This window comes from Dipodomys merriami, unplaced genomic scaffold, assembly GCF_024711535.1.
Source record: "Dipodomys merriami isolate MVZ:Mamm:240054 unplaced genomic scaffold, mDipMer1.0.p SCAF_1, whole genome shotgun sequence".
Classification (NCBI taxonomy): Eukaryota; Metazoa; Chordata; class Mammalia; order Rodentia; family Heteromyidae; genus Dipodomys; species Dipodomys merriami.
The window spans coordinates 138,476,662-138,503,195 of record NW_027202270.1 but is presented as its reverse complement, the minus strand read 5'-3'; the positions used below and the strand labels follow the sequence as shown (position 1 = coordinate 138,503,195).

Sequence of the window (26,534 nt, the reverse complement as noted above, 5' to 3'; positions counted from 1 at the left end):
CATGGAATGGATTCTCTCCAAAGCCTTCAGAGGGAGTGTGGGCCTGCTGACACCTTGAGTTTTGACCCAGTGAAACTGATTTTAGCTTCTGGCCTCCAGAACTGAGAGAATGTTATTTTAAGCCACCAAGTCTGTGGTAATTTGCTGTGCCAGCCATAGGAAAATAATACACTACTTCCACATAATGTATTGCCCTACCAGTTAAATAAAGAACATATTGTTGGTGATATGATTTTCTATTTAGGATCAGTTTTTGACAAAGTTCCAAACACAACAAGTTAAAAGAGTGTTTCCTGCATTTAGATGGTAATTATATTCCTGGAAAATTTAGTTTATATTCGAACTATTAGCCATGATTTTCATAGCATCTACCCTATGCTTGACATACAGAGGATATTTAATAAAAACTGGTTAGGTGGGAGATGAATAGATGGCAGTATTAAAACTATGGAGGAGAATAGCAAGGTGTGGTGGGATTGATTTTATGCTTATAATTCTATCTATTCAAGAGGTGGAGATTTGGAGGATTGTGGTTTAAGTCCAACCCCAGGCAAAGTTAGTGAGACTCCATGTTAATCAATAAGCCAGGAATGTTGATGTGTGCCTGTGGTATTGGCTATGAGAGGCGCACAGGTAGGAGGATTGTAGTCTGAGGTTGGTCTCTGACAAAAATGGAAGACCATGTTTGAAAAAATAACAAGGAAAAAAAGGCAGGGAGAACTTGGCTCAAGTGGTAAAGCTCTCACCTAGCAAGCAAAAGGCTCCAATTGCAAACTATACTATTACAAAGAAAGATGGAGGGATTATATTTTATAAGTTCCAAGAATAACATGCAGGACAAAAATAGCCAGGTGTGGTAATCCTAGCACTTAGAAGAGTGAGTTCAAGGTTAACCTGGGTTATATAGCAAGATTTTCAAAAAGCAACAAAATTGCCTTTGGAGCACCTGCCTAACAAGCACAATACTAATATTGAAATGCTGCCAAAAAAAGAAAAGAAAATAGTTTATGTAGTTTATAGAATACATTGTGCAATGTCTACATGATCTGGTGGACATTAACATTTCTCAAGAAAGCTCACAGTCAGTGGAGTGTTTTGTTTTATTTTGCCTAACTCTTGTCTGGCTATCATGAAAGCTATGAATTCCTTTAAGGTCATGGTGAATTTCGTTTAGTTCTGAGAAGCTCTCACTGACTGAGAGATTATAAATTCCTGTTTACAAAATCATAGCTCACTGTGGGTATTTATTTGAAGTTATAGTCAGCTATCCAATCTCTATTTTCATCTCATTTAAAAAATACTTTATACTTTGATTAATAAGCATAGTTTAATAAACCAACAGTTGATTACATATGCTCTCATCCTTTTCATTTATTTATTTTTGTGCTGGTCCTTGGCGTGAAGTGTCCCTGAGCTTTTTTGTTCAAAGCTAGCACTCTACACTTAAGCCAATGCTCCACTTCTGGCTTTTTGGTGGTTAATTGGAGAATAGAGGCTCATGGACTTTCCTTCTTGGTTTGGCTTTGAGCTATGATCCTCAGATCTCATCCTTCCGAGTAGCTAGGATTACAGGCATGTGCCACCAGCATCTGGCTTCATCCTTTAAAAAAAAAAATAAAAGATTGCTTATATTAGAAAAGGGATCATGAATTCCAACAATAGCAGGGGTCTGCTTGGAGAACATGTGCTAGTACATACTTTCTTTGAGGGGCTGAGAAATGAGAGGGAACTAGTCACTGACAAACTGACATGGAATGGTTTTTTTTCTGATCTCAATCCTGGTAATAATGCTGAAGAAAGTTCCAGAATGATTTGGGCTGGCTGCCTCACAGTGGCTCAGCACTGCTAATGTGCATGAACAGGTCTCTGGGAGAAAACCCAGAGACCTCTGGTGAAGCAACATTCAAACTCATGACCTGGGCTGGATTTTCAGCCACTTGATCCTCATGTAACAAACTTCTCCAGGGACATTCAGTTGCACAAATAAATTAAGAAAAAGAGAGGGGGAGGGAGAGGGAGTGGGAGGAAGAGGAGGGAGAGAGGGAAAGGAAGGAAAGAAAAAGGAGAGAGGAAGGTTGGGAGGAAGAGAGGGAGGGAAGGAAAGGAAGGAAGGAAGGAAGGAAGGAAGGAAGGAAGGAAGGAAGGAAGGAAGGAAGGAAGGAAGGAAGGGAAGGATTATTGAAGATTCTCAAGTGGAAGGATTATTGAAGATTCTCAAATGTATTTCTGCTTCCCCCAAGCCACTGGCAATGTCTGGAGACATTTCTTATTATCATACCTAAGGATGGGGATTAGGAGGTTGAGGTGGTGTTGGTTCCCAGTAAAGTCCAGTAATAAAGTAATAAAGATGCTACTTAGCATGCTATAATACACAAGACAGCACTTACAGCAAAAAAATTATATATACCAAAATGTAGCAGCCAAATTGAGAAGCCTTAGGCTAGACTGTGTGTGTTCTACTCATGTATATGATTCCTTCATAATATTTGCTTTAATAGAATAAATGCTTCCTTGTGAGAAGCTGTACTTTTTGTTATTGGGCTATAAAAATGGATAGGTAGGTCTTTGGAGCTAAAAATTTAACTTTTTATCTATAGAAGTAGTACATGCTTAAACATACATGTACAGATGTACTTGAACAGGACTTGAAACAATTGTCTATGTATTCTTCCCCACTTCTAGTTACATTTCCCAGAATCAGCAGCATGTAAGAAAGTTTCAGTTTTATTTCTTTGGGGGCTTGCCTTTCTAAATCTAAATGGTCTGTTATTTATTTATTTATTTATTTATTTATTTATTTATTTATTTATTTATTTATTTATTTATTTATTTGGGCCCGGTCGTGGGGCCTGAACTCTGGGCCTGGGCGCTGTCCCTCAGCTCCTCAGCTCAAGGGTAGCACTCTACCACTTGAGCCACAGCGCTACTTCCTGCTTTTTTCTTTTTGCTTATGTGGTGCTGAGGAATCGAACTCAGGGCCTCAGGCATGCAAGGCAAGCGCTCTACCACTGAGCCACCTTCCCAGCCCCTGTTATTTATTTATTCATAATTCCTTTCTAGTAGTACAGGAGTTTGAGCAGAGGGCCTTGGGCTTTCTAGGCAGAGCCTCTACCACTTAAGCCAGGTCCCTAACACTCCCACCACTCCCTACATCCCCACCTTCCACCCTCTTGAACTCAATGCTGACTCTACCACTTCTGTCTTTTTGTTAGTTAATTGAAGATAAGATTCTCTCAGATTTGTCTGCCTTCTGCTGGTTCTGAACTTGCTTTTCAGATATCAGCCTTTCTAGTAGCTAATATTATAGACCCTAGCCACAAGAATAATTTTTTTGTTGTTGTTTTAAGAGGGGCTCATGTTTATGCCCAGGCCAGTGTAGATCTTGACCAACCCTTAAATAATGCATCCTCCATAGCTGAGATGACAGTCATTCACCACCATGTCCAGCTCTTAATTGGTTAAGAAGGGTTCCCAAAATGTGACAGTTTACCTCAGGTGCACTAATCTATCCACTGACATAGATGACTGTATTTGTGACTTGTAATCATTTTAAAGTTATTCGTGTTTTTTTTGTTTTGTTTTGTTTATGTATAGGTCCTGGTGCTTGAACTCAGGATCTGGGCACTGTCTTTGAGCTTTTATGCTTAAGGTTAGTGCTCTACCACTTGAACCACAGCTTTACTTCTGGCTTTTTGGTGGTTGAGATAAGAATCTCACAGACTTTTCTGCCTGGGCTGGCTTCTAACCTCAGTTCTCACATCTCAGCCTTCTAAGTAGCTATGATTTCAAGTATAAACCACCTATACTGGCTTGTTCATGTTTTAATCTATAGGTTCAGTCCCCAGATTGGAAGTAGTGCAGAACATGCAGAAGATATGATATAAATATTGTTCGCTGCAGAGCTAAGTAGTATATTGGGATTGTCTCTATGCTTTCAGTATTACAGCTTCTGTTGCCAGTATTACAGCATTCTACTTGCTTTTACCACATAGAGTTCTTAAATTATCCTGCATTTAGTTAGTACAGGGATGTTTAAATAAAAAAGATCGCTAGTAGCTATAAAAATTGCCTGGTGAGTATTCAACTATATGACCTTCATGGATACCATAAGAAAAAAAAAGCGAGAGGAAAATGATGGAAAACACAAGAAAGAAAAGAATTTCAAAATAATAAGGACACATTCCAAATGGCCAGCTTTCTGAGAGTTGAACCATGTTTGAATAACTCATGTCCCTCAAACCAGATCCAAAGATAATATTGCTGCTCTTGAAACTTGGGCTCTCGACTGCAACCAGAGTTTATTAATTGTCCTATTTCATTGAGGAAAAAATGCAAAGCAGACAGAACACTGGAATAACTAGCTGGAAAAATCCCACTATTTCATGGGAAGCAGCTTTCCAAATGATTCCTGTGGAGGCTAAACTTTTGGCCTATCCAAAATAGCACTAACGTGTGCCTTGATGGTACATTAAAGAATAAATTTTTCCACAGTTTACTTGATTAAGATTTATAACTTCTCCCTCAAAATATAGCACTGATTTTTAATATAAAAATAATTTCCTAAAATAGATTGCTAATGATTGCTTTCAGTTATTTAAGACAGTTTAAACCAAGAACTGCTTATGTGAATTTCTATAAAAACTGAATTAATTTAATAACTTTCATAACTAATATTATTCCTATTCTGTATGAACCTGCTATTTCTGTGACTGGGTATCATCATACCTTATTTTTGTGTCTTGGCATGACAATCATCTGAAAGAGCCAAAAGAAATCCCCTATTAATAAATTAAGAAATACTGTAATACTGTATGCCAGAGAAAATTTAAAATGTAGTTTAAGTGAAATTTATTAGCTATTTAGTAAAGGAAATGGGTTTATCCAAGTGTTATGGGGGTTTTTGTTTTGTTTTCGAGACTGCATGGGGTGTTGCTTATGCTGGTCTTAAACTTGTGAACTCAGGTGAGTCTCCTGCCTCAGCCTCCATAGAATCTGAGATTATAAGCCAGAACTATTAGTTCCTGACCTTATGGCTTTTAAAAATGAAGTTCCCCTTAGAGTCATTATAAAATGCTTGAACTTTTCCCCCCAAAAAAGGAGGAAAAAGAAAGGATTCAATGATTATCTTTTATGCATAATTCATGTTACTTAATGTATTTTGCTTTATAGATCATATTCAAATCCTGTTTTTTTGTACTACAATAATATTGGCATTTTCATGTTATTGTTAAGATACTTTTTAGTGGTTCTGTGTTAGTTTATTAGGCATGCCTACTATAATTTATTTAACCCTCTTGTTGATGTTGAACATTTAGGTTTTGTTTATTTTTTTAGTGTTAAATCATGGCATGATTACCTTTGCATCTAATGAGTTCTCTGATTTAGTCTCTTTTCCTAAGATAAAATTTCCCAGAGGCCAAATGTTTTAAACATTTTAAGGCTTATTGTTCACATTTCATTTCAACTGTCAGTACCAGTTTATTACTGCTACCAACATTGTAAGAAACTACCTAAGTGACAGAACAGAACTTGAAAACTATTTCACTAATGTTGTTTTGGTCTATACACTGAGGCTCCAGAAAACCATTAAAAAGTGAGGATGTGGAAATAAAGCATTTGGCTGACTGTGTACACAATTTATTTTAGTAAAGCCTCAGAGGTAAGCCAGAAGCTATTATTCATGTTCATGATGTCTCAGGAATGGAAAAGTGTTTCTAATTTTTGCAACATAAAAGAAGTCTGATGACAGTGACAGAACTGAGTGGCTACCCAGACATGCTGACTGGAAAGCTAGAATTAGGAATAGAGCACTGTACTCACTCTCCATTTAAAAGTCTAAAAGCTTCTTTCACTTTCAGTTGGAAGTTTATTGAACTTAGAGGTATTTTTATAAAACTGAAAAATCATAGAACCTGAAAACAAATGTAAGATTTTGAAATGTCAGAAATTGTCATTAAAATTTGTAATTAACATGATAGGTTGGGTTTATTGGAACAGTAAAGATTACATTTTAACTTTTAAAATTAAGAAATAAGGTGGGCACCATTGGGTCACATCTGTAACTATAGCTGTTGAGGAAGCTGAGATCAGAGGATCCCAGGTCAAAACCAGTCCAGGAAGAAAAGTTCATGAGATTCTTATCTCCAGTTAACTAGCAAAAACCTGGAAGTGGAGATGTGGTTCAAGTAGTCTTAAGAAGTATGCCCTGGTCCTGAGTTCAAGCCCCACTACTAGCATGATAAATAAAACTAAGAACAAATATTTAAGTTTAGATTATTTAAAATACCCACTCTTTTCAGAATTGTTCAGTAGCATGAATTTTAGTAGTAGAAAAGGTATTTGCTTTGTCTGTTTACTAAATATGCAATTGATACAACTATTTAAACATAAAACCAGAATGCAGATATACCACTGTGTAGAGCATGTGTCTCATAAATGCAAGGTCGGGGCTGGGAAAATGGCTCAGTGGTAGAGCGCTTGCCTTGCATGCCTGAGGCCCTGGGTTCGATTCCTTAGCACCACATAAGCAAAAAGAAAAAAAGCCAGAAGTGGTGCTGTGGCTCTAGTGGTGGAGCGCTAGCCTTGAGCTGAAGAGCTGAGGGACAGTGCCCAGGCCCAGAGTTCAAGTCCCATGACCGACAAAAAAAAAAAAAAAAAAATCTTATACATAATCTTGAAAATCCCTGTCCTTGCTTTAAATTTTTGAGAGAAGTTTTTCCTTAAGAATTAATAGGGAACTAGAAACATGTTTGGAGGAGTGGGCAAAGGGGATAGGCACAGGGGGAGGGAGGACTGGGGAAGCAAATGCAGTCTTTATATTCAATGTACATTTAAAAAGTGAACTATGTAACTTGAGGGTAGGTATGGGAGAGAACAAAGGGAGGGGTGTGACACTGACCAAGAAGCACTGTACTCATAACCTGACTTAAGGAATTGTAACCCCTTTGTACAATTACTTGATAATGATTTTTTTTTTTTTTTTTTTGTCAGTCGTGGGGCTTGAACTCTGGGCCTGGGCTATGCCCCTCACCTCTTCAGCTCAAGGCTAGCACTCTACCACTTGAGCAACAGTGTCACTTCCGGCTTTCTGAGTGGTTTATTGGAGCTAAGAGTCTCATGGGCTTTCATGCCTGGGCTGGCTTTGATCTGTGATCCTCTGATCAATCCTACCTCCTGAGTAGGTAGGATTACAGGTGTGAGCCACCCGCACCCAGCTTGATAATGATAATTTTTTTAAAGAAAAAAAGAGAAATAATTGAAACTAAGAGTAGTGGCACACACTTATAATTTTTGCAGCTGGATGGTGGTCAGAAGGAATGAGAGTTTGAGGTCAGCCTAAGAATCTACATAGTGAGACCCCATCCAAGAGGAGGAGAGGACAAAGAGGAGAAAGAGGGGAGAATCATTCTTATATACACTGTTGTCAGTTAAGAATATTAAAGTTGTAAAGATTCATTACTTTTTTTTTTTTTTTTTTTGGTCATGGGGCTTCAACTCTGGGCCTGGGTGCTATCCCTCAGCTCTTCAGCTCAAGGCTAGCTCTCTACTATTTGAGCCACAGCACCACTTCCAGTTTTCTGGTGGTTAATTGGAGATAAGAGTCTCATGGACTTACCTGCCCGGGCTGGCTTTGAACTATAATCCTCAGATCTCAGCTTCCTGAGTAGTTAGGATTACAGACGTGAGCCACCGGCAGCCGGCTCATTGATTAATTCTTTTAATGACAACATTTACTTTATAATATGTGTATTGAAAAAGCCTGGAATCTAGCATTTCACATTAGTTTAAGTTTTTAATGCTACTTTTAAATTTTTGTGCTCTAAAATATGCCTCAAATTTACCCCTATGAAATTATTATTTATATATTTAAAATATACTTCTATAGAATCATTGCCAAAGACTTTTTTCTATTATAGTATAAAGGTTTCTACTTAAAATCAAATTGTAGGTCTCAAATTCAAAACTGAATTGTAATTGTGCACTGTGGTTAGCAGTTGTAAATACATTTTAAAAAATAGCTACATTATCAAAAAGGTTTCCTAACCTTTTTGGGGAGGGGTGTGGTGGGAGGGGCCAGTTGTCAGTAGTGAGGCTTGAACTCCAGGCCTAGGAATTGTCCCTGAGCTTTTCAGCTCAAAGCAAGCACTGTACCATTTGAGCCACAGTGCCACTTCCAGTTTTCTGGTGTTTAATTGGAGATAAGAGTCTCATGGACTTTCCTTGCCCAGGCTGCCTTTGAAGCTCAAACTTCAGATCTCAGCCTGTTGAGTAGCTAGGATTACAGATGTGAGCCACTGGCACCCAGCTCCAAACCTTTTAACTCTAGAGATTAAAATTAAAAGTTATGTTCCTAATTATTAAACTCTATTTTTTCACTACCCCACTCCTTTTTCATCTAACTTTGTAGTTATAATATATAAAGACCATACATGTTTTTTTAAATCCTTATTTTTATGAGCCTGTATTCTTGGTTATGAAACAGCAGATACATTTTTTTTCTTTTAATAGTAATTGGCAGTTGAAAGAAAACCCAGGTGTATTTTGAGAGGATGTTTGAAAACTGACTTTAAGAAATATAGGGCTAGGGGAATGGCTTAATTGGCAGGGCACTTGTCTAGAAAGTACACGGCCCTAGTTCAAACCCAAATACCACCAGAAAAAAAGAAAAGATGGATCTTTGACCATTAGGAGATGTCTTGCTGTACCAGCTTTAGTAATTGCTAATATGTTATCTTTAGGGTAAGCACTATGGGGTTATATGCTTTTCAACTATGAGATCTTGCAAACAGTAGTGCCACTGGTTAAAACATGAAACTGTGTGAGCCACAAATATAAGTTGATTCTTAGGAGCCATTGAATTTTATCTTTTTATGACCATACTTCTTGTTCATGTGGAATTTGAATGTAATTTAATATTCTTTTATGATGGAAAAAGAAAGTATGTGCCATATTAATTGTATGATAAGCATATTGTCTTCAGCTTGAACACATTATCTCATCTAAGCACCTGAAAAAGCAAAGGTCTCTGAAAGTATGGCACAACTTACATACTTGATCCAAGTTAATTTGCCAGTATAAACTTAAATTTGGACAGCATGTATGCAAGTGCTGTATATGGAGAAGTGTGGTATTTCCAAGTTACTTTACCCTGTGATTAATGAAATTGAATGGTAGACAAACTTGGGATTTGGTGATCTTCTATTCTAAGTGGACAAACCAAGGCTTTAAATGTTTCTGCCAGAAATTATTACTTCTTCAAGTTTAGTCTGACCATCCAGTAATTCCATGTAAGAAGACCTAAACTACCGGGAGCCTACACAGACCGACTTAAGATGGGTCTGATATCAGATGTGTTCATAGTTGTTTCTTAGTTGGTAATCAAAATAGCTCTGTTGACGTTAGTTAATATTGATCAGAAATGTTCGCTTAGTAAAAATGGGAAATTATATTTTGAGAGACAAAATCAGAACATGATTTTTAATGTTTTCATCATAGAGGTCTTTCACTTCTTTGGTTAAGTTAATTCCTAGGTATTTTTAGGGGGAGCTATTACAAATGAGTTGCTTTCCTGATTTCAGCCTCTCCCTTCTCATTATTGGCATACAGAAAAGCCATTGATATTTGAGGGTTAATTTTATACCCTGCTACTTGGCCAAAGTTCAGACCAGCTCGAGTAACTTGGGAATGAGGTCTGTGGAATTCTTTAAATACAGGAGCATGTCATCTGCAAAGAAGGAGGGTTTTACTTCATTTTTCCCTATTTGGATCCTCTTTATATTTTCATCTTGCCTTATTGCACTAGCTAGGTAGTCTTTTTTTAACATTTTTATTGAGATTAAGTGATTATATAAATTTCACAAATTTCACAGTATTGTGAGATAGTGATACTTAAAGTACAAACACATTTTAACCCTCATGAAGCAAATTGTCATTATGGTCTATAATGTTTGTGATTTTTTTGGGGGGTGTGTGGTCATGGGGCCTGAACTCTGGGCGTGGGCGCTGTCCCTCAGCTCTTCAGAAGCTCAAGGCTAGTGCTCTACCACTTGAGCCACTTCCGGCTTTTTTCTTTTTGCTTATGTTGTGCTAAGGAATCGAACCCAGGGCCTCATGCATGCAAGGCAAGTGCTCTACCACTGAGCCACCTTCCCAGCCCCAATGTTTGTGAATTTTATGAGCTTTGACAATACAACTATTTCTTCCACATCAGGTGATATGTACATTTCTTTCCTTTTGCTTAGTGTAAGCTGTTCCCTCTTTCCCTCTCATTCCCTCCAATTCTAGCTAGACATTCTAGTACTGTATTGAAGAGGAGTAGAGAGAGTGGACATCCTTGTCTTGTTTCTGAATTTAGAGGAAATGGCTTTAGCTTTTTGCCATTAAGTATAATGCTAGCTGTAAGTTTGTCATACACAGCCTTTATTATATTGAGGAATGTTCTATGGATTCCTAGCTTCTCCAGAGCTTGCATAATAAAAGGGTATTAGATCTTGTCAACTGTTTTTTTCTGCATCTATTGAGATAATCATGTGGTTCTTGTCCTTGCTCCTGTTGATGTGATGAATTACATTAATTGACTTGTGTATATTGAACCAACTTTGCATCCCTGGAATGAATCCTGTTTGATCATAGTGTATGATTTTTTTGATGAATTATTGAAGTCAGTTGGCCAGAATTTTGTTGAGAAGTTTTGCATTGATGTTCATCAAAGAAATGGGTCTATAGTTCTCTTTCTTTGATGAGTCCCTGTCTGTTTTTGAGATGAGAGTTATGCTGGTTTCATAGAATGAGTTTGGTAGTGAACTTTCAATTTCAATTTCATGAGATCCCACTTAGTAATCATAAAAAGCAGAGTCCTTGGTGAATTTTTCAAATGGGAAAACTTGGTGTTGAGTAGAAGGACATATTCTACAAAGACATGAAAATCATAGATACTATACCTTATATTTTTGGATGAAAAGGAAAGATCTGATAAAGTTATTAAGTAGCTTTACCTAAAATGCCAATTAACTTCAATCTTCTTTCTTACTATTTCTTTATTCCAGGATGGAAGTATTGTTGTCATTTTTGTATTTGCATCTAGAACTGATTGGCCTCCATCCTAATAATTGTACTGTTTAATTTGTAATAAAGGAATAACTCTTTTCTCCAGAAGCCCTAGCACACGAATAATTTTGTGTTAAAGTGAAATTTATGGTTTCTTTTACAGCTGTAACATGTTATGAAGACCTTGGACTCTTTGCATTTGGATTACCTGGAAAGGTAATTTTCTTCTCCTTGTGTACAAAATCCAAAAGGACTTTTTATACTTTTTTTCGTGTGTGTGTGTGTGTGTGTGTGTGTGTGTGTGTGTGTGTGTGTGTGTGTGTGTGTGTGTGTGTGTGTGTGTGTGTGTGTGTGTGTGTGTGTGTGTGTGTGTGTGTGTGTGTGTGTGTGTGTGTGTGTGTGTGTTTTGCTCAAGGCTAACCCTCTATTACATGATCCACAGTTCTACCTCCAGCTTTTTTGGCAGTTAATTGGAGGTGAAAGTCATGGACTTTCCTGCCTGAGCTGGCTTTCAACTGTGATCCTCAGGTGTCAGCTACTTGAGTAGCAAGAATTATAGGCATGAGCCACCACTGCCCATCTTTCTTTCTGTTTTAAGAAACAAGTATATTAAGAGAAAGATCTTAGAAGAATAAAAGTAAATGAAAGTTTTTGAAAAACAGACAGATGAGCCAGATACAGTGATGTAACCAGGAGGCTGAGGCAGGAGGATTGGGAGCCTACATAATAAGTTACAGCTGCCTGGTCTACATAGCAAAACCTTATCTCTAAAAACAAAGCAAAACAAAGAAAGAATAATGGCAACAGGCAAAGAGGGGAAATTGGTTTGCCCTTCCTAAAAATACTAAATTAATTCAGTACTCAAATGTTCGTATATGTTATCACAGAAATGGAGAGCAATGTCTTGATGGGTTTTAAAATAGTAACAGTAGCTGTTTTAAGTTTCCCTTACAAAGTTGGTCATACTCTTTGAATAAATCCTCATCAAGATAGAAGAAAGTAGTGTAGAACTAAATTGTAGCAGTATAGAAATTACAAATTACAAATATCTTTTGGGCATTTTGTTGGTTAACTGGAGATGAACTTGCACAGACTTTGCCCTGGTTGGCTTTGGACCTCAATTCTGCCCGTCTCAGCCTCTTGAGTAGTTAGGATTGTAAGCAAGAGCCACTGAAGTCTGGCTTAACCATTAAAAAAAAAAAAAAAAAAAAGAAATTGATTCGCCGCTGCTGCTGCTTCCTCTGCTGCTACTGCTGCTTCTTCCTCCTTCTCCTCCTCCTTCTCTTCCTCCTCTTCCTTTTCCTCCTTGTTCTTCTCATCTTCCTTCTTTCTTCTTTTTTTTTTCAATACTGAGGTTTCAACTCAGTGTTTCCTGCTTGCAAGACAGATCCTCTACCCACTTAAATTATATACTTCCAACCCAAGATTGTAAAAATTGAATTGAGTTACTTACCAGATAAAATATTTATTGCAAAAGTGTCATACCATGTACTGCAGTAGGTACTAAAGACATAGACACCTGGCTTTCCAGACTTAAATGCTTAGATTCTGCCAGAGTAGAAAATGTAATTGTTATTCAGATATTATTGTGTTATCTTAAGGAAAATAAATCAAAACCACACATTTATCAGTTGTATTAAAGACAGTATAAACAGTCCAAAATAGTCTTTTTACAAGTAATTGTGATGATTTGAACTAATTTTTAAGTAGGTTGAGATGAGTTCCTCCTGGAAACATTAAATGGCAAGGACCACCTTTTTTGGGGGTAGGGGGCTGGTCCTGGGGCTTGAACCCTGGGCCTAGGCTCTATCCTTCACCTTCTTTTGCTCAAGGCAAGCACCACATTTCTAGAGACACCTTTTCAAAATGTCAAATCATTAGCTCTCTTCTGCAGTCCCCAAGGATTCTAGGTCCCAGATCGTTTCCCGTATAGCAAATGCTTTGTCACTGAGGAAAGTTCTGGTAGAGGCAAGCTAAAAGGTGATCTCTTCCCAGACCGCAGAGGACTGAATGATGCTAGTTCACTCCAAACATTAAGTGGTGATCGCAATCCATTAAATATTTGAATGATAAACAGGCTCAAGTGGAAATACAGTGCTTAACCATTTCCTCTAATCACATCTGATTACCAAAATTGGACAATGTTCTCCATAAGTCTTATTAAAGAGTAGAAAATAGCAAGCCTGCAGACTGAACTCAGTCCTCGGACAAATTTTGTTCAGCTCAAATCTTTTTAAAAATTGTTATTTACTTTATAGTTACTTTAAAGTGCTAGTGGTATTACAGTGACATGAATCAGGGAATAAATTGCATATCCCCTTAATACAGTGTCTTCCTGTCTGCTCAGATATTTTGTATTTTTAGCTGGTTACCAACTAATCATGAAAATTTGAAGGAAAACAAAGCCCCATCATTTATAACTGTGGATCCATGTTCCCACATGTCATCAGTTGGCCAGAGCTGAGTAACTTCTGCAGCTCCATTGTGAAAGGAATTCTTTAGTATACTACAGTCCCGGCCAATTCCTGTTATCTTACTCAGCTTACTTCAAGTGACTGGGTTGGAAACATTTTGCCTAGGTTTTCAGTCAGAGAATGTTTGGGAACTCAAGTTTTCTGCAGAAAACTTTGGGGTTGGGCTGTTCCAAGATAGGCGTATGCCACCAGGATGCACTCAGAAGAGTGGATCATTGCCTTTGACAGAAAACTGTATTGCTAAAGCAGGGTGGTAAAGCCAGAAGAAATGGGTTATAAAAGTCCCTACAACAATTCAGTGTCAATTTTTATATGTTGATAATCACCATACTAGCTTTTAACTATTCAAAATTGACTGCCAAGAAAACTTTGAAAAGTATTCTTTTTAGTAACTCTGGAATTACTAAAGAAAGGCATTTTATGTAATGTATATTAATTTTATGTATTATAAATAGCTTCCAATATCTCTTCACTTAATACTTTTGCAACTGTTTTGTAGTATTAAATTTTAATAAGTACTGATTTTTTTGCATTATTCCCCTTTAGTCATCTGAATATATTTATTCTCTTATAGGTTGTGGTGGCAAGCACCATAATAATTCAGAATATTGGAGGTAAGCAATTGAAAATGTTTCATTTATGCATAGATTAATGGAGTAACTGCTTTTCTCTGTTTTTTTTTTTTTTTTTTTTGCCTTATTACAGGTCTATTTGGAAAACTGAAACTCTGGACACAGTAGCCCTGTGTGTTGGACTTTTTTAACAATGAGTAATAGGCATTTAAATTCAGTTTTAGGGGGCTGGGAAGGTGGCTCAGTGGTAAAGTGCTTGCCTTGCATGCATGAGGTCCTGGGTTCGATTCCTCAGCACCACATAAGCAAAAAGAAAAAAGCCGGAAGTGGCGCTGTGGCTCAAGAGGTAGAGCGCTATCCTTGAGCTGAAGAGCTGAGGGACAGCGCCCAGGCCCAGAGTTCAGGCCCCACGGCCAGACCCTAAAAAAATAAAAAATAAAAAATAAATTCAGTTTTAGCTAAACCTTGATTGCAGCCTCATTATTAGGTTGGAGGCACACCTCTAGGAAATTGTTTTCTATGATTGAGGTAATGATGATATACAGTGTGGAAGAACTCTCCAGATTATTCTGAGATATTTCTCCTTCATTTTTGTCCTCTGAACTATGTTCACTGGTGGGAGTGGTAATCCATAGGCTGTGTGCACATTAAATTAATGGTAGATTAAAAATGATCAAGTAGTTTAAAAAATAATAATCCATGGGGGCTGGGAAGTTGGCTCAGTGGTAGAGTGCTTGCCTCATATGCATGAGACCCTGGGTTTTGAATTTTTCAGCACCACATAAACAGAAGAAGCTGGAAGTGGTGCTGTGGATAGAGTGGTAGAATGCTTGCCTTGAGCTGAAGAGCTGAGGAACAGCACCCAGGCCCAGAGTTCAAGCCCCATGACCCATTAAAAAAAAAAAAAAGATCCAAATTATCAGAACGACATTGAAGTAAAAATTACTGTTATTGACAGTTGAGCAAATGTATAAAACATTTAAATTCAAAATGTATGTATGTTGTAAAGAGGTTACAATAGAGCTGAACAATATCTTAATTTCATAAAACTATTGACTGGAGTGTTCAGTAAATGCTATTAGTATAATAAATTAGTAGAGGGCTAGGAAGTTGGCTCAGTGGTAGAGCGCTTGCCTTGCATGCATGAGGCCCTGGGTTCGATTCCTCAGCACCACATAAGCAAAAAGAAAAAAGCTGGAAGTGGCGCTGTGGCTCAAGTGGTAGAGTGCTAGCCTTGAGCTGAAGAGCTGAGAGACAGCGCCCAGGCCCAGAGTTCAGGCCCCACGACCGGACCAAAAAAAAAAAAATTAGCATAATAAACTAGTATAATAAATTAGTATACTAAATCCACAAGAAAGGTTGACTTTTATATTGGGTCTTCTACATGATTATATTATCAAAGGAAGCTTTTATATATATATATATTATATATATATATAAGTGTGTGTGTGTGTGTGTGTGTGTATATATATATATATATATATATATATATGTTTATTTATTTATTTATTTATCAGTTGTAGGGCTTGATCTCAGGGTCTGGGTGGTGGCTTTTTCACTCAAGGCTAGTGCTGTACCAGTTTGGGCCACAGCTCTACTTCTGGGTTTCTGGCAGATAATTGGAAATAAGTGTCTCATGAGCTTTCCTACTTGGCCTGGCTTTGACCCATGATCTTTAGCTCAGCCTCCTCAGTAGCTAGGATTATAGGCATGAGCCACCTTAAATCAATTTTAGATGTTAACAATCGCTAGTCAAATTGCTAGTGATCCGATAATTAAGACTAGAATACAAATCATGCACAATGAGTACCTCTTCAACCTAAAAAGCAGGTAATTTTTTTCTTTTAGTTCTTTGAGGTAGGGCATTGATCAAGCCCAATGTAATTTCTCTTTCCAAATGGAATTCTGGCTCTAATGTAAGAATAAGGAATTAACAACATCCGCTGGAAAGATCCACCAGACATCCCTGACTAGGTTAACATGTCAACTGAAAAGAGAAAATGAAAATTATTGTTTTTTACATGCAATTGTTTAAAATAAAGATGACACTTTTAATACAGTTCAACTTAAGAGATCTGAGCTATTTCACATTAAGTACTATTCCATCAGATGCTATCTTTATGAGTTTCTTAGTCAAGGAAAAAATTAACATTCCAGAATGGTGTTTGCCATTGTTTTGGAATTCTGAATATCAATATTTTAATTTTTTCAATTTTCATGAAAAAATGTTACTGAATGAGAAAAATGCTGTCTTGGATGTCTTAAAAATAATTTTCTCCCCATACACATTACTTCATGCTTTACTCAGAAATTAGAAGAACTTGTCTCTTTCTTTAGCGAATTTTTTAGTGGCATTGATTTTAAGACCTGATTTGGAATGGTTTAGCAAATGTGTATTACTACTTCTGAATATGAATATAACTTTTTTTCTATTTATAGATTCTAGGTTCTATCATGATTTGTTTGAACTAGATTGAACTATTATCTGACAATTTATGTAGAATTTTCAGTTCAGGAATTTGGAAACCTGAACTGAAACTTGTGGTGGTGGCACAATGCCCACTCTTGTGTATTCTGTGTTTTTCACCTGGATTCCTTCTTTGTTCTCTAATCTTGTTTTGACATGATTGTATGTCAGCATTTGCTGTTATTAGATTGATGTTATCTTCATATATACTTCTCTCGCCCACCATGTTGTAAGCTCTCCAGGGCAAGGATTATGTCTCATTTCTTTTTTTCACCCCCAGCATCTAACACAATACCTGTAACTTGATAAACTGAATGGAGCCAATATAATTTATATGGCTATATAAATTATAAATTTGGGCTATATTTATTAAGAGGAGAAAAGGGAAACACTAGCTCCATTACTAGCTTTGAATATTTGAAAGACTGAACATTAAATACAATAGAAACTAGCCTAGTTTGTTATTGTTCCAGGTTGTAGAACTGTTTCTAATGTTTAGAAGTCTTTAGTGAATCTAGTTTGGATTCTGTATCTAGAATACTGTCTTGGCCTGTTTTGTGCTACTATGACAAAATGCCATAAACTGTGAGTGATTTAGTTTTATTAGCATACATCGTACAAGAAGGGTCTCATTGTGATTGTTTCCATGCATGAATACCATTTATCATGATCAAACTTACCCTCTTATTCTTTACCCCACTATCCCCTTCTTAAGACAATTGCAACAGCTTTCATCATTCTATTTTCTTATTATTTTCTGATTTTTTTGTTTTATTTTTATTTTTTGCTAGGACTGGAGCTTGGATCAGGGCCTTGCACTCTCACTTGGCCTTTTTTGCCTGTGATCTGGTGCTCTATCTTTGGAGCCATATTTCCAGTCTTTCATTTTTTAAGTTAACTGGAGATTTGAGCTCAAGGATTTTGCCCAGGCTAAGAACTGTGGTCTTTTAGGTTTCGGTCTCCTGTTTAGCTAAGACTACAGGCTTGAGCCACCAGCACCCAGCTTATATTTTCACATATGCAGCCATAGTCATCTTTATTCAGCATCTTGATTAGCCCTCTTCCCTTTTACCTACCCCTAGACTAGGTAATTTATAAGAGCAGAAACTTATTTGACTTTGGAGTTGAGAAAGCCTAAGATTAAGGGACCGTATCTGGTGAGGGCCTTCTTACTGGATCATAACATGGAAGGTATAACATGGTAAAACTGAGTGAAATATCAAATTTAAAGCCATAAGCTCTTTTATAATGGACATAAATCCATTTATAGGGGTGGAGCCCTTATGACTTAAACATCTGCCATCAGGCCCCATCTCCCAACACTAGCATTGGGGACTAAGTTTCTAATTCCCATGGCGTCAGGAACCCTTTTCAAGTGGTAGTACAAACCCTTGTAGGTAACTTGTGATAATGAGGATGGCCTATATTCCTTTGAAGGTGTTTCTTATCCCTGAAAACATTCAGACAGAGCTAGGTGTAGTAGTATACTCTTGTAATCTCAGCACGTGAGAGGTAAACACAAGACAATCACAACTTCAAGTCCAACCTAAGGTGCATAGGGAGACTCTGTCTCAAAAATTTTTCTCAGTTGTGAGGCTTGAACTTGGGGCCTGGCTGCTGTCCCTGAGCTCTTTTTGCTCAAGGCTAGTGTTTTACCACTTTTTGAGCCACAAAGTCACTTCCAGTCTTCCAGTGATTAATTGGAGATAAAAGTCCTGCTCAGCTGCCTCAGATCTCAGCCTTCTGAGTAGGTAGGATTACAGGTGTGAGCCACTTTTGGGAGGATTTGCCTTGTTTATATGATGCCATGGGTTCAGTATTCATCACAGTAAAACAAAAAAGAAGGAAAAATCTCCAGAACTGTTTGACCTATTATCACAGAGTTCTAGTGAATAATTTGGTATTTGGTGATCTAGAAATCATCTTTGAACTATATTTGTTTGCTTGCTTGTTTTAGAACTTTAAAAGAAACTGTCAGGAGCAGATGGCTTATGCCACCTACTTACTCAGGAAGCTGAGATCTGAGGATTGTAGTTCAAAGCCAGATGCAGCAGGAATGTCTGTGAGACTTTTACCCCCAATCTGCCAGCAAAAAGCTGGAAGTGGAGCTGTGACTCAAGTGGTGGCTTTAACTTTGAATGAAACAGCCAAGGATACGCACCCAGGCCCTGAGTTCAAGCCCCAGTACTGACAAAAAAAAAAGTAGAAGCAGTCACAGCAATTTTTAATGTGCCTTAAATTTGGAAAAGCTGGGAATGCTTATTTAATTTTTAAAATGATGTCCTGAGGATTTTCTTCACATTGGTTAAACGTTTATTTATTGAGAGCCCACTGAGTAATAACTGAAAACATACTTTCAGAGATTTTTCTTTTCTTAGCCAGATGTGCATAAATTATTTTTTCATTATAATAGAATTTGAAGCTTATTCTTATGAGCAGAACACTGAGTTGGTCATCAGGTACTTTAAATTCTGTCTACTCTAGTCTCTGTCATTGAATTGACATATTTTGGGGGAAATTTCTCACTTATTTTCCTGGCTTCAGTTTCCCCTTTGTTAGGTTATTGGAGTGGAACGTGAAGAGCTTAGGATCCTTTCTCATCCCAAAAATGTGGATTCTAATTTGGCCTCATAGGAGGCATGTTAATTCTGAAAGGTCAGTGAGAGGACATTTGTATTTTAGTTAGGTAATCATGACTTACATTAAAACAGGCTGTTTAACCTTCTTCTTTTTCTTCTTCTTTTTTTTTTTTTTTTGTTTCTTCTTTCTTCTTCTGATGGTGTTGAGGAATAAACTCAGTGCCTCCAGCTTGCAAGGTAGGGAGTCTACCTTCCACTTCAGCCACATCTCCAGCCTCCCCCACCTCCTTGTTTGCCTGGGTTATTTTCAAAGAAGGGTCTTTGCTTTATGTTCAGGCTGGCTTGTTATCACTAGAGATGACAAGCATAGTTCACTGTGCTCAGACATTGAATGAGATGGAGTCTCTCAAACTTTTATGCCCAGGCTGGTTTTGATCCCCTTATCTCCAAGATTATAATCTTGGGCTACCACACTTAGCACTTTTTGTTTGGTTTTGGCTCTTTTTGGTTATTTGTTTTTTGAGTCAGAGTCATGTGGTATAGCCCAGCTGGCCTGTAACTCATGATCCTCCTTCCTCAGCCACCTGATGCTGTGATTATAAGCATGCATCACCACTTCCCTTTTATTCTTTGTAACATTTCAGCATTTCTTTGTCTTCATGAGTTACAGTGCCCGTGGTGAATCTTAGGAAAAAAATTGAAGAGGCAGGCCTCCAAAATCAAAATGATAAGCCAGGCACTGGTGGCTCACGCCTGTAATCCTAGCTATTCAGGAGGCTGAGATCTGAGGATCATGGTTCAAAGCCAGCCTGGGCAGGAAAGTCCGTGAAACTCTTATCTCCAGTAAACCACCAGAAAACTGGAAGTGGCGCTGTAGCTCAAGTGGTAGAGCGCTCGCCTTGAGCTGAAGAGCTGAGGGACAGCGTTCAGGCCCAGAATTCAAGCCCCATGACCAACCAAAAAAAAAAAAAGAAAGAAAAAAAAAGCAAAGCAAAATGATCATAAATGACTTGGTCAATATTTTGTTCTATAACTCTTTTATTGATGATCCAGTTTATTTCTTACATACCCATATTTCACAAATAAAAATAATTTTCTCATATATTTCTATCCCTTCTACCTAGTATGAATAGGCATTCAGTAAATTCATATATAGTATAAGAAGAAAGGAAGAAATGAGAAAACACAGGAAGAAAAACTATTGATCGGTTTAATACCACTTTGGAGGAAAAAGATTGCTGACTGGCCAGAAGGAGAAGACAATAGAAATATATAAGTGAGCATATAGTTTATTTTGGAAAGAATCTACTGATGGATCTGCTCCCTGTTCCCCACAATCAATGAGGCCCTAAATCATAGGGACAGTAATGTGATCTAATGAGTTGTTATTAAAAAGAAGAGCTGGGTGACAGTGGATCACACCTGTAATTGTGGCTACTCAAGAGGCTGAGATCTGAGCATTGTGGTTCAAAGCCAGCCCAAAGCCAGATCATGAGACTCTTCAATTAACCTGAAAAAAAAAACAAACAAACAAAAAATGGAAGTGGCGTGGCTGAAGTGAGAGCACTAGGGTTGCACAAAGAGGAGCTCAGAGACAGCGTCCAAGCCCAGAGTTTGCCCAAGACTGGCAAAAAAAAAAAAAAAAAAAAAAAGATCTGTCTTTAAATCTTTAAATTTTTTAATGAGGAAATTCAGCTAACTGAATTTAGTGATCTTAAAGTTTTAGAAATTTTTGCCTTTGAAACGTAGAGAGCTATGTAATAATTTGTGTGTGTGTGTGTGTGTTTAAATCTCTGCATAGTCACAAAATTGAGGCCTGACAGTAGGTCTTTTTTTTTTTTTTTGAGGTAGCTCTCTGGTACCTGTTTCCTCTGGAGTTGGGGAAACATTTGCTGAGAGCCATTTCTGCTGGAATACAAAGTCAAGGTGCTTTTCCAAGCTTAGAATTCCGGTTTAGAGAGTTTGAATCTGGTAAACAAACTAGTAAGAATTAAGATTTATAGTAGAAAGTAGGTATCGAAGATTTCTATAAACTTTTTACTCTGATTTGACTGTATTCCTACAAAGGAACGTAAGTAGTTTCTACTTGAATTGAGCTCCAAAGATAGGCCGTTCACGGGACTTGACTATCACTAGAAATCAAACAGAAAACGTCTTGCTTTGCTCTTACAAAATATGGAGGACCACTATACATTGCATACTTTCCCCCTATTTCCATAAGCCCCAGTTCTTAAAGGAGATTAAAGATTTAATTGTGGCAATGTACTGTGGAAGGAGAGCTCTAAATATAAGTTGCCTTACTGAAATACTCCTGAAATTGGTGGAATGGCCTAATTTTTCTAGTCTGGCCTGGAGTCCACAAACTTTATCTAACAGTACTTCAGTTTGGGAATCTATGGTTTAAGAGAAACTTGTGGTTTCTAGATCTTCTAAACAAGAAGGTATAAACAGCATTTTCAGTTGAGAACTATAAAAATCTCAAATTCTCAGTATCTGAAAGATTCATGACTTAATATGAGATAATATGAAATTACTTTCTGTACTTAACTTGGAGAGGGGTAAGGACATGGTACTGAAATAAGTCTTGCAGATACATGTTTGCATTGTCCCCGGGGAACTGGGATTGGGCATGCTGTTACAGTGCCATCTGCTGGTCAGTTTATCTGTAATCAACCAGGGCTTTTTTTTGAGCCTGACTTGTCCTGAAATTCTAGAAAACAGTAACAACATATACAAAGAGACCCTTAAATGTTAGAAGAAATGCAGGAAATTTGAGGCAAGTCATTTCCACAAGTATTTCCTTTGGCAAAATTTACTGAATGTTAGTTTAAAGGGGCTTTGAAAATAATGTTTGTATTAGTAATTATTTCTATTAAAGTATATAAGACTTCAGAAAGTAGGTATTCTGATCACTTTTTATTTAAATTTTACATCTTAGCAGATGATAAAAACTTTTTTAGGGTTATACAGGAACATTTTTTTCCAACATGTTTTGGTTAAATATGTGTGCAAATGCCACTGTTTTCAGAGTCCTTTTTTAAAAAAAAAAGAAGATCCTTTTCAGAAAAGAGATTGTGGACTATTTGAGTAGGGATAGAATTTCAGTGGTATATAGATATTTCATGGAAACTGTGTGTTAATAAGACATTTTAAATAAAGCAACAATTATCTATGAGTAAAAACAAGTTTGAAATAAAGTTGAATTGCTCTTAAATGCAAAGACAAACTTATTGTTTCCTCCTAAAGTACATCTGTTTGTTTAAGCCTGACTGACTAATCCTTTAAGAAGTTGCTGAAAACCTAATTCTGTTTTTAAAATACCTCCTAGTAATCCTACCTTCATACATATATTTTAAGCATTTAGCAAAATGGATAATTATCTTTATAAACTAATAATTTCCTGGGACCAAACTCAGTTATGTTTTTTTCACCCTTAAAGTTGCATGTTTAACTTTGGCAAATTGAGAAGTATTTTCAGAGTGTTGGAGAAAATAGTCCCTAAAGGTATAGGAATTCTGGACAGAAGGGTTGATTTTGTTTTTCTTTTTAGGTTTTGGTGTAGTGTTATATCAGGTATGTGAGAGTAGGAACTAAATCACAGCTGGAAATTTAGTCAGAGCATGATGGTAGATGCAATGAAGTCCTGCCATGAAACTCCATGAATTTTTAAGCACGTTCATCAGACTATCTATCAAACCAAAATGGAATACATTGAAAATATATCACAAAGTGAAAATTATAGTGTTGCCAAAACTTCAGATGTTACAGAGATTCTTTTTTTAAAAAAATTGAAATGTTAAACTCCACAGCCAAAAGCCATAATGAAAAATACAAAAGAATAATGTTGGAAAGTTGTTCTTTGGATAGACTTTATTTCTTTTTATTTCTTTTTGTTGTTTACTCTGCTTTACTCCAGTCATAGGCTGACATAGTGCACCAGTTACTGAAGTAAGTTTCGCAAGCCAGACTGGCTGTTTCCACCATTATTAGCTGAGACAATTTATTTCTTTGTGCTTCCATCTCATCATCTGGGAAATAAATAAAGTTTACCTCTCCCGTGTGTGTGAAAATGAAATGAGATTAACTTGTATGTCACTTGAAGTGTTGTGAAGCATAGGATGGCCTTGGCAGTAATAATCCCCAAACCAAAGAAGCTAGCTGTCCTTATGGATCTCTTCCCAGAGCCCCAGAACCCCAGAGCTCCTGCTTGCCTCACATCTTTCTCTTCAGCCTCCCTATCTCAACTCATGTGTTTCTCTTTATGATTAAGTCAACCAATATTAATGCCTTACTACTTGCTATTGCCTAATCAAATTTTACCCTATTTTAGTCCTTTCTTCCTATAACAGTTGCTTCTCCATATGGCTTTTTACAGAATGCTTTCAATTTCTGTTTTGATTAGGATGACAGACTTTTTTATTTCTCTCACAAGGGCAGTTTCTATGAAATGAGTTCTATTTGTTAGGTTTAAATATGAAAGAAAAAGAATACCTATTTAGTTAATGTGGTGAAACTAAGTGATTAGTAATGGCTAAATAACTGTCATGAAAGTCTTTCTTCCAGTGCTAACCCTGGCGCTGGTGATCTTGAGGACAGAACTGCTTATTCTGGCATGGCTCTCATGGATGCCCCTACTTCAGCTACTAATTTAGAATAATCTTGCTGTGTCTTTCATTATGAGTCTAGTTTCTGTGTTGATGTCAGCAAAAATCCCTTACAAATTCATTTCTGCCTGTCTCTTAAGGTAAGTATCAAAAATTTCCTTATGTCATAACTAGAAGACATGAGACAAAGCTCTAGCCGCCAGCTGTTTCATTTAGTGACCCTTTTGGTAAAAACAATGGATGTGTGAACTTGACCATTGATATTATAGGTTTAAAACTTTTCCAATTCATTTTGTTGAATAAATTTTTATTGTTAAATATTTTTGATTATTTATATAAGGGTGAGGTACAGAGGGGATACTGGTTCATGAGTCAGGTAATGAGTACATTTCATTTTGGACAGTGTCACTTCTTCCTTCTGTCTTTGCCAGTTTTTCCCTCCCTTCCCTGTCCACAAGTTGTATAGTTCATTTTCAGCATAGTGTCTACTGAGTACCATGGCTACATTCTGAAAAAAAATTTTGTGAAGTCACCAAATTATTCTTGTGGATGTAATTAAAATGTATTTCCTAGCCTAATGTATATTTAGTCATCTTTTTGTTCTCTGAAGTAGACGTAAGACAATATGTTAAGGTGCTGGTCCTTTCATGAGCATTGATTTGTGACCGAGAAAAATGATTTGACAGTGAATAAGGATAGTGTCTTTCTTTGTTTTACTTAATCAGTGGGGGTTTTCCCAAGGTTAGCTCTGTGGTTTGGTAGCTCTTAAAATATACACCAGCATTCTCTAAGAAAGAAGCTGTATTTTGCTTGTTTTATTATAATTGTGTCTTATACACTGAGGTCTTTCTTGGAAGAGAAACATATGTTAGGTGAGTTCACATTTCTTAAAATATACATGATTCTTCAGACTCAGGTCTATTGAAACAGGACTCCCATTGAAAACTAAAGAGTGAAGGCTGCAGCACAGGATAAAAGTGATCAAATGATTAGCCAGGGGCTAATAGAAATTCTGGAAAGAATGACAGATTGTATATTAGAAAGCAATGTGATCTCATATTCATTAATGCTTTTTACAATGAAAGATCCAAACGAAATAATACAAAATTACTGAAAGAGATGACTGTCTGAAACTTTAGAAATGCATGTGGTACTAGGTTAATTCAAGCAAGAAAGACTAGTAGGCAGATAATAAATTACATTGTCCTTGAAATATGCATTCCTTGTTTTGAAGCTAGTTCTCCCCCTGCTCCTTTCCATTTTTTCTGTGCATGGTTATAGTTAAATAGTTTTAGATGAGTTTTGGAAGATTTGACTCATGATTTTCATCAATATGCCATAGGTATATAACCTTTAGGATATATAAAATATCAGTACTCTAAAACCTTGAGTAGAGGTGGTTGATAAAAACCTTCCTCCTGCCAGGTACTAGTGGCTTATGCCTGTAATCCTACCAACTCAGGAGGCTGACATCTGAGGATTACGGTTTGAAGCCAGCCTAGGCAGGAAAGTCCATGAGACATATATCTTTAATTAATCACCCAAAACCTGGAAGTGGAGGTGTGTGTCTCAAGAGGTAGAGTGCTAGCTTTGAGAAAAAATGCTCAGGGACAGCACTCAGGCCCTTAGGCCTGGCACAAACACAAAAAATAAACAAAAAGAAATCTTCCTTCTATTTTGTGCCAAATTGATGTCAGTTTTCCTTAGGAGAAAATGAACAATACAGAACAAATGTTTGGCATCTAATCAATTATAATATTCCATAACTAAAAGAATTTGTAGAAATGTCACAGTGGGTTTACCCAACAGCCCTGTTTCTTCTGGGGGAAAAAAGAAATAGAGATAAGCTATAAAATGTGTATATTTGTATTTCATTACAAAAAAGTCATTTATTTAGCGTTTAAATTTTGCTTCATCGGGGCTAGGAAGGTAGCTCTGTGGTAGAGTGCTTGCTTTGCATGAATGAGGCCCTGGGTTCAATTCCTTAGTACCACATAAGCAGAAAAAGGCAGTAGTGTGAAGTGGTAGAGCGACAGCCTTGAGTTGAAGAGCTGAAGGACAGTGCCCAGGACCAGAGTTCAGGTCGCATGACCGGAACAAAAAAACAAACAAACTTTGCTTTATCGTGGGTACATGTTATTTACTAAAAATATTAAGAGGGTATTTGAATATGTATATGATAATGTGTCTTCATACAATTTTACAAACAATGTTCTTTATTTTCCAGTTAAAGTGGTCACATGATGTCATAATTATGGAGAAATTCAACTGCTTTACAATAGGCTGAGAAATACACATTGTTCTTAAAGTATTGAGCCCTTTCATTAAATTTCCCCCAGATTTTTATCAGTATAACTTGGCATTCATTGGTGGGCTTAGTTTTATAAGTACAAGGAGAATGTGAAATGTTTCCTGAAATATAAATAAGTCATAAAAATTAATGTGTACACAGTGTACACTTTTTTTCTTCATGGACATTTTCTTCTTGGCTCTTTCTATACACGTTCTCTCTCTCTCTCTCTCCCTCTCTCTCTCTCTATCTCTCTCTCCCCCCTCTCTCTCTCTCTCTCTCTCTCTCTCTCTCTCTCTCACTCTCTCTCTCTCTCTGGCCCTCTCTTTCTCTGGCCCTCTCTTTCTTAATCTCTGCGGAAAGGATGTCAACTTGAGATATTTTTTACTCCAAATCAGCTGAGTTTCTGTATGTGCAAGTATTTAAGCTTAAACTCAAGTATTTGTATATAAGTGAGTTATACATTTTGTGATCATATAAATGAATCTGTTTTTGATAGACC

At 37.0% G+C, this 26,534-nt stretch overlaps 1 protein-coding gene across 5 annotated transcripts in view; it reads left to right on the top strand.

The window, feature by feature from the left end:
* The window catches only part of Slc38a6 (solute carrier family 38 member 6), an 84,766-nt gene that overhangs the window by 11,797 nt on the left and 46,435 nt on the right, over positions 1 to 26,534 (top strand). For all 5 annotated transcript variants that reach the window (XM_070032263.1, XM_070032271.1, XM_070032298.1 and 2 more), the window contains 2 exons: positions 11,210 to 11,262; positions 14,095 to 14,134. In XM_070032263.1, the coding sequence (XP_069888364.1) occupies positions 11,210 to 11,262; positions 14,095 to 14,134 (93 nt within the window). The remainder of the gene's footprint in view (positions 1 to 11,209; positions 11,263 to 14,094; positions 14,135 to 26,534) is intronic.